Source organism: Drosophila grimshawi, unplaced genomic scaffold (genome assembly GCF_018153295.1).
Source record: "Drosophila grimshawi isolate 15287-2541.00 unplaced genomic scaffold, ASM1815329v1 contig_848, whole genome shotgun sequence".
Lineage (NCBI taxonomy): Eukaryota > Metazoa > Arthropoda > Insecta > Diptera > Drosophilidae > Drosophila > Drosophila grimshawi.
In genome coordinates this window covers 17,220,883-17,236,016 of record NW_025063692.1, presented here as the reverse complement: position 1 = coordinate 17,236,016, position 15,134 = coordinate 17,220,883, and the positions used below count along the sequence as shown (strand labels likewise).

General features: G+C 36.3%; 1 protein-coding gene across 1 annotated transcript in view; it reads right to left on the bottom strand.

The window, feature by feature from the left end:
- LOC6565139 (zwei Ig domain protein zig-8) overlaps positions 1 to 2,321 on the bottom strand; it is a 42,260-nt gene extending 39,939 nt beyond the window's left edge. Inside the window, exon 1 of the mRNA XM_032738220.2 lies at positions 2,230 to 2,321. Within this exon, the coding sequence (XP_032594111.1) occupies positions 2,230 to 2,278 (49 nt within the window). The 5' untranslated portion in view covers positions 2,279 to 2,321. The remainder of the gene's footprint in view (positions 1 to 2,229) is intronic.
- Positions 2,322 to 15,134: the final 12,813 nt, after the last annotated feature.

The window sequence follows — 15,134 nt, the reverse complement described above, 5'->3', positions numbered from 1 at the left end:
TTTGACTTTGTCACGAACTTTTCTGCCTTATTTTCGACACTGAAGGCACTTTGCAACATTCGCTATATGCTCAGTCTGCTCCAGAAATTGTGCTCCGGCAACAAAATTTAAAGCAATTTCTCACTCAACCAAATCAGATATTGTAAAAATCAAATAAAACACTTTGTTGTTGTCTAAAACAATACGCGTACACTTGCTACATACATACATTTACACACACACATTTTGCACAGATAGCAGAGAAGGCTGTAAAAAATTGTATATTTACTTAAATTAAATTCACAAGTGAGCGACAAATTTTGCACTTTCATGCAACAGTGACTATGTAGAATCTGCGCATTGCTGCATTTTAATTAAAAATTATAAAAAAAAAAAATAAAAAAAACAAAATATGTTGCTCTGAATTGAAATTCTAAGGACAACCATGTCAAATTGATAGCATTGATTTCAGTGCACAATTTGCAGCCAAGCGACACGCAAATGATTCAATGCCTAAATAGCAATTATATTGGTATTTCCATAAAGGGCTGTCGTTTTATCTTTTGCTCCATCAGGCACATTAAATTAAAGTCAAATGTCGCCCTGGCAACCTTAACTGAGTTTAATCAGGAAGCGAATTTTTTTCTCTTTTGTTTTTTGTTCCTTGACATTTTATTGATTGCCAGCAGTTAAGTTGTACATTAACTTGGCCAAAGTGCGCAGCCACAACACAGCTCACACACACACACACACACACACACCCAAACAGCGAAGGAACTAGATTGTGGTTCAGCCAGAAGCCATTAGGACTACCAGACACACTCACACTCACACTCACACACACACACACACACACACGCGCGCGCGCCGTGCTTTGGCGTTGGTTGGTAAAGAGCTATTAATGAGCGCTTGTAGATGCCAAATGAGCACAGCGACTGTAACGGTAATTTGCCATTTGGCGCATAGATGCAAATGGAAGACAAAGTCAGTCTACGAGTTGTTGTAAGCCCAAACTTATTAAAATTTGCATTATATTCCAGTTAATTGCATTCTTTATTATTGTTTAATATTGTGCAACTTTTTAGAACTTTATTATTTTTTTAACATTTGTATACTTTTCAATGTTGAGGAACTTGCTATATATCCGCCTTTTTGATAAAGAGAGTACATAGGTCGGAGAATACCGGATGGGACCACTATTATATATAGTTGCCATGGGATCAATTAGTCGCTTGTTAACGTCGAATGCGATCAAGAAACAGCGGTTATCTTAAGCTCATTATAGATTTTATACCCTTGTAGAGCGGAGCTTATCTGCTGACATCGGATCTAAAAATTGTTTGCAAAATAATCTGTTCAAAGTCTGACATCAAACTAGAAGCACAAGAAATATATTTGTATAAAACAAAAAAGGTATTTGAAAAATATTTGTGTAAAACGACCATTTTTTTTTTTTGTCTTATTTTATTTTATTTTTTTTTGTCTTATTTATTACCAACAAAAATTGTATTCATAAAACGAATAAAAAGGAAACAGAAAAAAGCTCCACAAGTTTCGGCATAGAGCAGTAGATTAACTACCGTCTACAAGGGTATGTAATCATCGACATGCATATCCTGCTCGTTTCTTTTTTATTTTATTTTTAAATTTATATTGCAATATTATCAATTACTCTCAATAATATTTTAAATAAATAAATAATTATACATGTGTTTATATTTGTTTATAAGTAGCGGCATATGGGACTTTAAAGTATGCCATCATTTCTAAACAGCACAATCAGGACCCAATAATCAATGCACGCTCTCAGCTTGTTATTTTAAATGTCAGCGGAAGTGTAGATGATATAAAACAATTTCAGCATGGCCAGGCGACAGTTGCGGGGAAATAGGTTAAATAACAACCGTTAGGTTAAAGGCCAGTCACAGCCTTAAACCCAGATTTAGCTCCAGCTTCATTCTACTTTAGCCGCGAGAACAAACGAAATTGTTTTTACGTGACGCGCATGCAAAGGCTGAGTGGCAAGAGTACGAGTAACTCTGCTGACTTTGGGCACAGCGGCTCCAGTGCCAGGTTTCGGGCTGCTGCTGCAATTTCAAATCCCCCCATGAAGCGTGTCTGCAGCATTATTGACTTGTACTATCGTATGCCCCTAACACCCCTTGCCCCACATTGGCAGTATCAGCCAATGATTACGGCAAGCGACGTTTTCCCATTTCGACTCCTGCAGATTGTAAAAAAAAAACTTACCTGTCAATAGAATTAGCATGCCTAGCAGCAGAATCCAATTTGACGACATTGTTGCTGCGAATCTGTTCAAAGGAACTCTTCAGCTGTTGTTTGTAGATCCGAAGCTGCAAAAAAAAGTAGCGAAATCGAAATTCATTAGAAAGTCTCGCTGAAAACCCTTTCGAAGAAGCGTTAATTGGCTTTTCGGCCATTGCATAATTGCAGTCGAATACGCATACATAGACTACATGCATATAAGAATGTTGCAGTACTCATCATCATATAAACGAAATAATTTTTAAGAATAACAGAAAAAGAGGAAACAACTTCGTGACTGGTTAGACATATTCTAGTCTCCAAAGATTTAAATCAAACTGTTTCATACATTTTTGCCAAAAAGCACAGTTGTCAAATTCTCAACCAACGCCATTTAGTTGTCTGTTTTCTTCCTATCGCTACACATTCAATAAAGTTATAAATATGTATTTATATATAGAAACAAAAAAATAAAAATAAATAAATAAATGAACATTGACATTGCTTTAAAAATGTGAAATTTATCGATTTGTGCTACCGATTTAAAACGCAAACTTTATTTTACTGGTCAACTATTGTACATAGTAGTGTAAGCCACAGGACCTGTTCTGCAAATTGCATAACGACCGGATGCTTAGCCCAAAAACCGTGTACCCATTAAAAATGTACAAAAAAGGGTATGCACATAACTTTCAGCCATTTCTGACCCTAAAAAGATTATACATTTTTTATCACCCTGCCTCATGCTGGCCGGTTAGTAATGTGTGTAGGTGTTGTATACTAAAAATGCTCTTATGTGATATACGAATGTGAGTTTGGGTCGCACTAGACTTGGATACGAGACATCTTCCAGCTAAGCTGTCTATACTCCCCATATTCTTATTTGTTTAACTAAACGGTTTTCACTGAGAAAGCCAAGGAATAGCAAAACTTCTTAAATGTATTAAGCTTCTTTGTGCAAATGCCATTTGTGTTTTTTCGACATACGAGATGAACCAACAAAGCACAAGCGCTTTAAGGACCTGTTTCATAGGCATCTGGGGCCCAGCGTATTACAGAATTCCTTCAGTTTTAACGACCTGAGCAAATTGGCATCTTTTATAGATTCAATGATCAATATACTTATGTATTTTCACTACTGACAAGTGCACTTCTTGTTAGAAAGTGTAATTCACCGTATCCATTGCAAACTGATACAAAAAGTATTCATCAAATTCACATTTAAAAGCTCTACGTAACAAATCAATGATAAAGTGCTTTACCGATGTGGGGAAAAATTCCCAACCGCCTACCCCACGTTCGAAAGATGGTTGGGCAACTGTTGTATAAACTTTTTCGTTTTCAACCGATTGACTCCAAACTCATTTTTAATGACCTGCTCGAAAATTTATTTGAGCCGTGTTTAACAGTTTTTGCCAAATCGAACTGATATGGTAAAAAAGAGTTCTGCAATTGATAACGAGTCGAAATGAATGCGTCGCGTTTTAAGTAATATCAAATTATGATAACTCTCACCAGATACTCATTTAATTGTAGATTTATTTGATTGGTTTACAACCAGCTAACACATAATTAAATTTAAAGGCAATGGCTATAAGTCCCTTAGGCTCATGATGAAATAAATGTACTCATTTTATTTATTCGCCACGTGCTATTATTTGTTTATTCTGTGTACATGTATATCTGAAATTAAAGCCAACCCATTCGCCTATTTTTCGTCTATTTTTGAACAATACCTGGTTATTGCCAAATATGTGCGTTCTAAAAGCAAAATAAAATAAAAAAAAAAAAAAAGTTTTCTCTCGAAGCCCCCAACAGATTGCAATTAAAAACAGGCATGACCTCAACAAACAGGCAAACTTTATAACCATTACACAAAACTACTATCAGCACTGCAGTCGGATGTAGCCAACTGCGCAATACCCTTCATGATTGATAAGCTCAGCGCAAATAGTAAGCTTTAAGGCCTAAGGTCCGCAATATCTATCGTTGTATATGTGTTAAGGCATTGCAAGGTATGGGGTACAATTGCTGATGGTATTTTGGAGTCGGTTGCTTATGCCAACAGAATGTCTGAAGGATGTTGCAAAACGCCTATGAGTATATACACAATTACCTTTTGGAAAGAGGGTATGACATGGAGCTGGACCGAAATAGCTCCGAAAGCAAGCGGAAAAACAAACAAATCAACTGACAAAGATACGCGGGCGGTAGACCGCAAAATGTAACTAAAACCAAAATCTGACATAAAAATTCACTAAGGAAAATTTGTTTGTTAAGAGGACAATGGAAATATTAACAGCAGCCGCAGCCGCAGCCGCAGCCGCAGCTGCAGCAACAGTTAAAGGATATTTGCACATCCATATCCTGCAGGCATTGTCCAAGCCATAAAATGAACAAGGATATTGTGCTTGCAGCGACATATGGCAATTGCCAGGGAGCATCACAATTACATATTTAATTAAAATTAATATATTGCCACATGCAAGTAACGAAAATTAATGAGCTCAAATCGCAGAACTCGCTACTTTGCAACTTGGCAACTCCCAACATGAACTCTCTTTGTGGACAGTCAAAAGCAGCAGTTTTGAATAGCTTTTGCTCATTACACGGCTTGATTTCATTCAGTTTGGTTGCCGTCCAGTGTCGAGCCATGGGAAGACCATAAAATAAATGAGATAATAAGCTGCAAGCCACTGGGAATCACTGGGCAAATAGAGCAGCCTCTGCATCACCACCCTGATCCTGGCTTTCTGCACTCTGCTTTCTGCTTTGTTTTCATCATCATAGTTGGTAATTGGACGCCAAAAAGCAGCTGCCGCATGCAAATTGGGGTTAACCTAAAGGCAGCTGATAAATCAAATTCTAATTAAATATAAGTATGAGAACTACAATTGGAAAATTTGCAAAATAAAAAACAACTTTTGAATGAGTCCTACTTTATTGGCCTATACAACTTTCACTTGGCGTCCATAAGAACAAAAAATATAAATAAAATAAAACAATAATACAGTATTTCTTCTTTTTTTTTGGAAATGAAATGGAAAAAAACGAACACTTTCTTGGCATAGTGGATGTGTGTATAAGTTAAATGTGCCCTAGTCTGACCCACTGTAGTCGTCAATGGACCATGTTACTGATTGTCCCACTGTCAATCAAATAATGTTCACCTCCGATCTAACCGGTTTTCAATAGACGTGTGTAAGCAGCTTATACATTTAAGGACTCGAGCAGACTTCTAATAAATCCAGAGGCGGCCCACTTGTCTAAGATGAGAGTTGGGCGTTTGTCGGTCTGTGTCTGTTAGAAGCGCACACAAACATATTTATTGTGTTACATTTTTGTGAGTTCGTAATGCTCAAAGTTCTATTTTTTATTTCACTTTATCATTTGTTGTCTGGCCATCTGTTGTGTGTGCATGTGTATGTGCATGTGTACATGTGATGATATTAAAAAAACATTAAAATCACATTTTGAAATCAAGAACACAGAATCAATGATAAACTCCAGCTAGTTCGTGTGTCAAGGTGTAGCCCCAGTTGCCGTGTTCAAGCTTAAAATTTAAACTCGAGACGAACTTTTCGACCTGCTATTCAATTGCCGTGTGCATGTAGCAAAGACAAACAATTAGACAATCAATCAATGGCTGAGCAACTGACAGCCAATTGAAGCGCAACGAGGCGTATACGCAACATGGCTTCTACAACATCACTACAAAATACTACATATAAGCGCACTGAACCTAATTGAAATCAATACAAAATGCAATTTAAATTGTTTGCAGCCAACTAAGCAAGCAAGTATATATTTAGTATATATACGATATATGTACATACATTGGCAGGTTGTGATTGTAAGACCGATATCAGAGGAGGCACTTGAGCAAGATCTGAAATGGGCTGCAGGCACTGCAACTGCAACTGCAATAACTGTTGTACCACTTCGATTAAATATCTTCATTTTTTTTATACATATATAAGCGTAATCTGTATATTAAGGTGAAGCATATTTAGCCAAGTCATATTCAATGCGCATAGTTATATAAACAATTTTAGTTTTGCTTGCAAAACGAACTATCAATTAGTTGTTCATACACTTTTCGCGAGTTTTGCCAAGTCCGGCAAAGCTTTGACTATAAGTTTGAAGGACAAAAATTAAACTTGTGCCAAACAACTTCGTATCTTTAGGGTGGACTTTCCCTAAAAAACGGTGAAACAATTTGCATTTAACTGTTCTACGTCCATTTTCGAACTACTTAAGTCTGCGAAACTTGTCTTGTATTATATGCAATTTAAAAAATAAAATTCAATCGGAAGAAACTTGAACTTGAGTGGACTTTACTAGTTGTTTACTTAACTCTGGTCCCCTGATTATCAATAATTAAACTTATAAGTCCGCCTGCCCTAAACCTATTATATATTCTTTGAATGCACGTATTTGTCAATTAAAATTATTATACACAAATTGTTTTATTCTCTTTTTAATTTGCCCACAAATATTGTCATAGTCTGGAAATTACTTATACGTCCGCTTGTTCAAATAGAATAACATTGCTTTTGTGTTTTTTTTGTTATTGTTAACATACGAACAAAAGTTTGCTGGCTATTTTAGCCAGAGATTTGTATATATGCCGAGACCTTTGTTGCATGTGCTTATTATGTGTTGTCAACCACACAACAAGGTGTTTACGTCTGTGCCAGCAAGTAGATACATACAAACATATGTGTACATATGTACTGTCGGGCAGCCGGGTTACTTGCTGTTTCTATTTGCAGTTTGCAGTTTGCAGTTCGCTTGTTCCCGCCAGCATCCGTTCGGTTTACTCAAAGCCTGGATGTGCAGCTCTTTGCGTTTATGTGTTTCCATGTGTGCGTGTGTGTGTGTGCGAGTGTGTGTGTATGTGGCATACTCACTTATTTAAGTCAAGTGCTCGGAGCAGGTGAATTTGTATTCTTTCAATTGCTTGGGGACATCATGTTTTCCACTGAGATAACATGAAACATCCCCAAAATGCAGATTTATCCATATAGTATATGGGGTATATATGGAAAAATCGTGAAGCTTCTTATATATAGTGGAAAGTTGGAGCATAAATCTGACTGTCTGTGACTGTTTTCTGTTACTGCATAACTAAAGAGATGCATAAGCTTTAAAAGCCAATGTGCAATGTGCACTGCAGCACAAGAACGCATATTCTGACCCCAAACAAGGAAGCTTTATTACAAGCGCATATTATGGCATTCAAATCATTATGACTTTAGCATTTGCTCATTTTCTCGTAACAATTTCCACAAATGTGCCACGAAACGGGCCAGAAAATTGCACTCGCTGCGATTCGAGAAAGCACTGCAAATGGGTCTCTGTGTGTGTGTGTGTGTGTGTGTGTGTATGTGTCTATATGAATGTGTGTGTATGCGTGATTGCAGCACTGGGTGGTTATTTGTCGATAACGGTGGTGGCAGCCTAGATAAGTGCCCATCAAGCAGTTCTAAAGCGAACCATCTGCTGACTAAACGGCTGACTGAGTAACTGATTGACTGACAAAAAGCTCAGAATGATTCACTGATTGATTTACACTGACCATGCCCAAGTATTTAAGTTGTGGCCCAAGCTTTAGAGCTATATACAATAACAAAATGTTTCCAGTGTGGACACCGTGAAATTCCTAAAATATCAATGCAAATGGATACGGTGAAAATTTACAATAGAGAAAACCCATTGACTGACAAAATTGTGTGTCTGTGTGTTGGTTTTGGTAACGTTTTGTGTGTGGACGTTGAAAGAAAGATGGAGGCGAAAGAAATAGGGAAAATCAATGGAATTCAACTACCCAAAAATGTGCAACTTAATCTGAACATGTCACAATGGAATTGATTGCAAACCTTTTCATTGACTTAAACTTAACGTGTTTTTATTTTTTCAAAATATTGTTGTATTTATAGTTTTATTTTCAGTTGTACAGCAAGAAAAGTGCACTTAATACTGTTAATGTTTTCAACTAAACAAACCACAAAAACGAATGCATTGGTCTAAGCACACTCATGTAATACGAAAGTTACAAGTCGTGGTAAACAAAAATTTCAGCTTGTCCGACAGATGGAGTGTTGAAAAACAATAGAAAAAAAGTTATCCCGTTAAACCGTCACTTTCCAGCACTTGTATGCGTTGCATTTCACAGTTTCATTTCGATTGTTTTATGTTCTGCGCAAGGCTGTGATAAGTGTTAGAATATACCTTCTTTTTTTTTTTATTACAAACGCGTATTGTAATGAAATTGAATATCCACAAAACACAATATCAATAGAGTTTTAACAATGCAATATAAATTGAATTTTGAAAATAGAACCCATGTACACATACATATGTACATATGTATATACTTGTACATGTTTGTTCTGGTGCATTCGACTCACTCAAAATGATTGGGATTGTTTCGTGCCTTTGCTCAATATGAATTTACTCTGAATGTATACAAAATCCGCGAAGTTCGATTGAAGGCACTCGTCTTTATGGTACTAAAAACTGTACCAAGCCTAACGGGCTTACACTATTATCAAGCATTAAAATGCAATTTCCTCTAGTTTTTTCGAAGATTTTTTAGTTTTTCCCTTTTTATGGATAGTTTGCGTGCGAAATTCGAATAAAGCAAAAGTAAATAGGGAATGCGATAATTAAATATACATATTTATTTAATATGTTATGGGCAAAAACAGATTAGTTGCTTACAAAAATATAGAATGAGGATGGAAAAGACACTCTATCATGGAGAGATAGCCAAGATCCTTGCTTACAAGGATACTGGAATGCACAACAGGCAAATATCAATTAAATTAAGTCGATCTGCATCAGCAGTTGTTAGCATAAATCGCTTTATTTGAAGTCAAATAAATACAGTCAAATTGTACAGAAGTTGAAGGAAGCTTCAATTAAATACATTAGAAAAAAGATATATATAAAAACTCATATGAAACTTAAATTTGTATTATAGTTACCTCAATATAAATGTAAAATTCATCATATTAGTCAGTCAATCAAGTTTGTAGCAAATCATAAATATTGTAATGAAAGTGCAAGAAGAACATATAAATAATATAAATTATTTGATGGACACGAATAAAAGGGTAAATGGGGTAAAGGGTAATAAGATTAATCACATATATTTCAAATTTGAACACAACATTTGTTGAAATAAAAGGCGCATTAAAATGTGAACTTTTTAAAGGAATCCGATTACTAATTTAATTTTCAGTCAAGACTATCAATCTCTCGCAGAGTCTACTTTCTATCGTTGTACCCCGGGACCTCTGCTCTGCTTATATACAGACAAACATATGCTCAAGATACAGTATAAATAACACAAAATACTGTTTACAAAGGATTCTTGTGGAAATATTGTATTTATTTTGTTTAAAGCGTCGCTGAATGTTTTCCTCTGCAAATAAAATAAACAGAAAATATTAGTTGATGGCTTCTCGCAGCCGGAGTTGTGGGCATCAACCGCAGTAAAATGTAAATAAATTCGAAACCAACTCAAACGACAAATCACTTATAAAACACAAGTATTATATGCAAAATATTACGTATACGTAACACAACAATTTGTTGCTAGACTCACAGTCTAACTAGAAACAATCAATCAATCAGGTATTGACAGAAGTGGAAAATTAAACAAGCAATTTCAAGTTCGATTAAACATAGGCTGTATTTAACACAAATATGCTTATTTCGATCCACTCAATGTGTGAACGAAGTCAACATTCTGCAAAGTACTCCAAAAAGATTTAATAAAAAAAATACCATTAGCAATGATGGTGACTTTGGTCCACTCTACTCCAGGCAGTGCATCCTTTTAAGAGTCTAAGTGTGTGCGTGTGGTGCTTATGCAAATTGCTTTTGCTATGCTGCTTCACATCGCTCTGCATTCATAAAATGTCATTTTTGCAAATGATGAAACCGGGCTTAATGTGAAAATCAAAGCAGCAGCAACAGAATTGCTAACACCGCGCGTCGAGCAAATGGCGACTTGGCCCGGCAAGGACAGTGATTCTCAGAAACACCAGATGGTTCTGTGTATACGTTTGGAATGTGAATGATGAGTGTGTGAGTGTGTAAGTGTGCGAGTGTGTAAGTGTGTGTGTGTGTGTGGGGGCATGAGGTATGCGGAAATTAGAGAGGTTTGGTTGTGGTGTCGATGGTGGCGTAAAAGGTGCTACCAAGTCGTTGTTCGCTGCGTTGTCGACCGCATAAAAGTTTTTCAATTAAGTGCCATGCCCTACTTTGGACTTTGTGCGAATACACACAGATACCCACATATACACTTGCACAGTCGCACACACACACACATAGACACACAATCGCACTGAGTATCGCCGATTACATAGTGCGACAGCGTCACTGCGTATGTGGAGCGTTCCGTTCGTCTGCTCCCCACACTTCTGCCCTTCGCACTGATGCAGTTTGCTCTTTTTATGCATACCACACATACATATATATATATATACATATGTATGTATGTGTGTGTGTGTCTATATGTCTGTATGTCTCTGTGTATGTGAAGCTGTTTATATTGAAATTTGTCGCAGTAATGCGAAAAATTTGCAACTTCAGTTCAAAATGGGGCACGTGAATAAGACAAAAGTGGTCTGAACTCTGCTTTTTTCCTTTTTTTCTTTTTTTTTTTTGCTAGACCACAATCGGCAGTCTGCAATCCACAATTTTCATTTAACTTTCAAATTGCAGAGCATGGGTTTTAACAATTAGCATCGTCAACGACACAAATCACAAAATATATTTATATATCCGAGTAAAAATGTTCTTCATTGTTTGCATAGCCCTTAGCAATTGGCTTTCGTGCCCTTTTTGGCGATACATATATGTGGCAGCTATTATTCATATTATATAGCTTTCGTATATATGTTACCTTGACAATATTTCCATTATTATTTTAAAGAATTACTGAAAATAAAAAGTGAGCTTTACAATTTTGCTCTAAATAAATATATTCATTTTTTAGTACTTTTTTTGACGAAAATATTTGCCTGAATGCCTGATTAAATAAATGAATAGTAATAGAAGTGAATATGTAACGTATTTTTAATGGAAGTTAGCAGCCATTTGTTAAATTTACCTAATTTAATTTATTTGCTGGATCTCAACAAGTCATCAAAAAAACCCCATTCAAAACATTAATAAAAAAAATAACAATGATGAAGCAAAGAGAGCAAAATTGTTCATTATCATATCCACATGTCCAACTCGTGCGGTTCCAAGAATGTGGTCTCTTCTTGTTTCTAATACGCCCCACAGGGCAGTCAAAATTGTAGCTGGGCAGCTGCCCCTTCAACGTGTGGCAGCAGAAATGATGAGCGATACTGTCGTACACCGAGTGCAGGATGCAAACATGCACACCAAAGCCAAAGCCAAAGGGGAGTGAAGTGTCGTCGTTAGTGCTGCATTTAGCGTAACAACAAAAAATATGTCGAGGCCAATAGTACACATAATAAAATGAGGGAAAAAAGCCACACACTCTAAAAAGCTGCTTTGAAATCGGAGATGCTTTTTTCGGAGCGTACACAAACTTTCGACAATTTCATGATACGCTTTTTGTAAACCATTTTCTGGTAGAAACATGAACACTTCACTGTTTTAATGAGGTTGAGTCACCTTCTTGGATATCCTCTGTCACATCTATTCTTTCCGCTGTATGAGTAAGTAGTAATGTATGTATCTAGATCAGTGCGGTAGTTGTTAAATTTGCTTTAATTGGTTGCTGTATCTTGGTCTCGCTGTTATCTTGTTCCCATTCTGCGAGCCGTTCAGCTCAGTCATTTACATATTTGCTGTACATACATACATACGCACACATTTGTGTAAGAGTGTCTTTGTGTGCGTATTTTAGTTCACTGGGAAACTTCAATCAACACGCATAACGTGCACGTAGCTTGTGGTTTTGCCTCCAGTGTCCTGACGAGCAACATCAACTTTAACAACTTCAACTACAACTACAAATACAACAGCAACAGCAACAGCCACAATCAACTTCAATAACTTAGAAATACACACACACACTCGCTCACACACACTCGCTCACACACACTCGCTCACACACACTCGCTCACACACACTTCTTATCAGAACAAGAAGGAGTACTTTGAGGAGCCCGCCGGCTTGCATGTGTTTATATACGTATTTTACACATAGATAGAGCAAATTTCTCCCAGCTGAAAACATGGCTTAAATTCTTGGCTGCAGTTCATTTGATCGCTCGCCATATACCATAAAATTCAAAATAAGAAGACTTAACTATAATCCATATAAAGCAGTTATGCAATTCACGTATTTAAATCAAACAACAACAAAAAAAAAAAAAACATTTATCTTTTTTGACAGATGGTTCCTGTTGAAGCAACTTATATCATAAAGTGGTTTGGTGTCAAGGGAATATTATGCCAAAGTGTCAAAAAAGTACGTGTTTTTCAGTCGCTTCAATACATTCAAAGTTATTCACAGATGTGCGTGAGAATTAACTAGCGAAAACCAGGTGTAAATGAATTAAATGATGATGAAAATGAAACTAAAGAGGCAATCAATTTAAATTCATTAAAACAAGTCGGCTTATCTGAAAGGGTATATCTTTTGGGCTTAGTTAGGCATAAAGCCATGAATAATATGCATGTTACTCATTGAAATATGGTTAATTATAAAAATTAAAAATAATTTGATAAAAAATGTGCAGGGCTATTTTGAATAAGCTTCCGGTAAAAATAGCTTACGTATGTTGTGACAGCAATTTTGACAGCAAAAGGCTCTAGTAACGCCAAAATCAACATCGTCCATTAATTAAAAAAATGTGTGCAGAGCGTGTTTTTGTTTTCGTGGCCCAAATGTTTGCACCGTAATTAACTTGTATGCCTGCGGCATGCAACTGTCCCTTTCTTGGTTTTGGTTATTTTTCCATATGTGGACCGACGTCCACTAAATTCCCAAAAATCTACAATTTTGCATTTCACAGGTCCAGTTTTTATTGCCACCTGTTCTTAGCTACTGATAGAACAGTCAATAGAGAGTATTTCAATGCAGATACCCTGAAAACAATTGGCGTTTTTTGCAGTAAGTGCAAGTGACGCGTGCCAATCGAAATTACAATTAAAAATGCAAAAGCATATCGAAGCGCAAAAACTATGCTAAATCACAAAAAAAAAAAAAAAGAAAGAAAAAAAAGGAATTCATTTGGTTTTCTATACTCACAAATGTGAATGTGGCTTTTGGCTGGTTCTAGGCATAAGTACAGCTGACAAATGCTGATGATAAGTTATCCGACTGTGAAATCTTGTGCCACAAAGTAACGCCACAAGTGCCATTTCAATAATTTGTCTATCAGTCAATGGGACTAGGACTGGCAGTGGAATAGATGCGAATTATTTGGGGTTGAATTGGAAAAATCGCTGAGCTAAACAGAAGATATTTAAGCCCTTAGCAGGATGGCATGAGCGACCATTGTTTTTATTATTTAAGCGATGACAATAAAACTAGCCTCAATAATTTTTATGTGTCAGCAAAAAAGTTGTTTTTCGCCACAAATTTAATATATAACAGCAAAGAGTGCTCTACTCAAGAGTTCACAACTGGGAACTACTCTGCACTCAGTATCGGTATAAATAAATAAATAGCTCTACAAAATTCATAATATGTATGTCTCTGGCTCATATAATTATTATTCTCCAAAAAGTACATCAACTTGTACGATAACATAATTCATTGTTTTAATCAGAAATAATAGACTATATTTATAACACACTTTTCATTGAGAGAGTGTGCGGAGAACATTGCCTAAGATCGGCAATCCGCAGCATTAATAGCAGATCGATGACGAAGACCCTAATGAAGAGGGGTGGAGGTGTATGTATCTTTTTGACATTATGGCTGCCTGCCACATGCTAATTAGCATTTGAGTGGGTTTGCTTTTACATAAGCTGCCTCCAATCTATCACATGTGTGTGTGTGAGTATGTGTGTGTGTGTGTGTGTGTGTGTGTGTGTGTGTATATGTGTGTGTGTATTTGTCTGTTTGCTTATGTATGCAGTCAGCACACATACTTATATTGAAAACTAATTAGAAACAGCAATCACGCGCGATGAGGCTCAAAAGTGTCTCTGCAGCATCAACTCATACACACTCATACACAATCACACACACACACACATACACACACACACACATACACACACATACACAAGCACATTCGTACAAGGTAAGGGGGCTCATTAGACAGGCAGACGGGCCAATGTAGAGTGAGGCAAACAATTTAATAACTTAAATGACCCACTTATACATATATATATATATATACTCGTATATATATTACAAAAGAATTTTTCCTGGCTACGATTAAATTATGGCAATGTAAAATACATTTTGAATTGAAATTAAATTAATTGATTCAACTTATATCCTTTTTGCCATTTTGCCGCAATCGCAGTGACCCATAAAAAACGACTTCGTGTGTCGAAATCCAAATTTACGGAAAGTGAAGGAATTAAGATATCCTTTTGCAAGAGTTTTTTGACAGGACTGTCTACTGTCGGCTCACTTGTGTTGTGATATTCCTATCAGGTTTTTAGCAATGTTGTCGCTGAATTCTCATGTGACCAGCCTTAAAAGTTAAGTACTTAATCTTTCTGGCATTTTGAACTGCAGTGGCTCTGGGATGTTAGTATTTCTAGTCCAGTTATCTTATATGCATGTCAAAGTCAACTCTCGTAAACCATACATTTAAATTTAATACTATTGGAAACATGAAAAGGGTAAACAAAAAAAAAATTAATTCTTTATCGCATTTTTAAAGTGTTTTATTTTTCAACGAAGTGCATTCGACTTGGGAATCTCTTTGC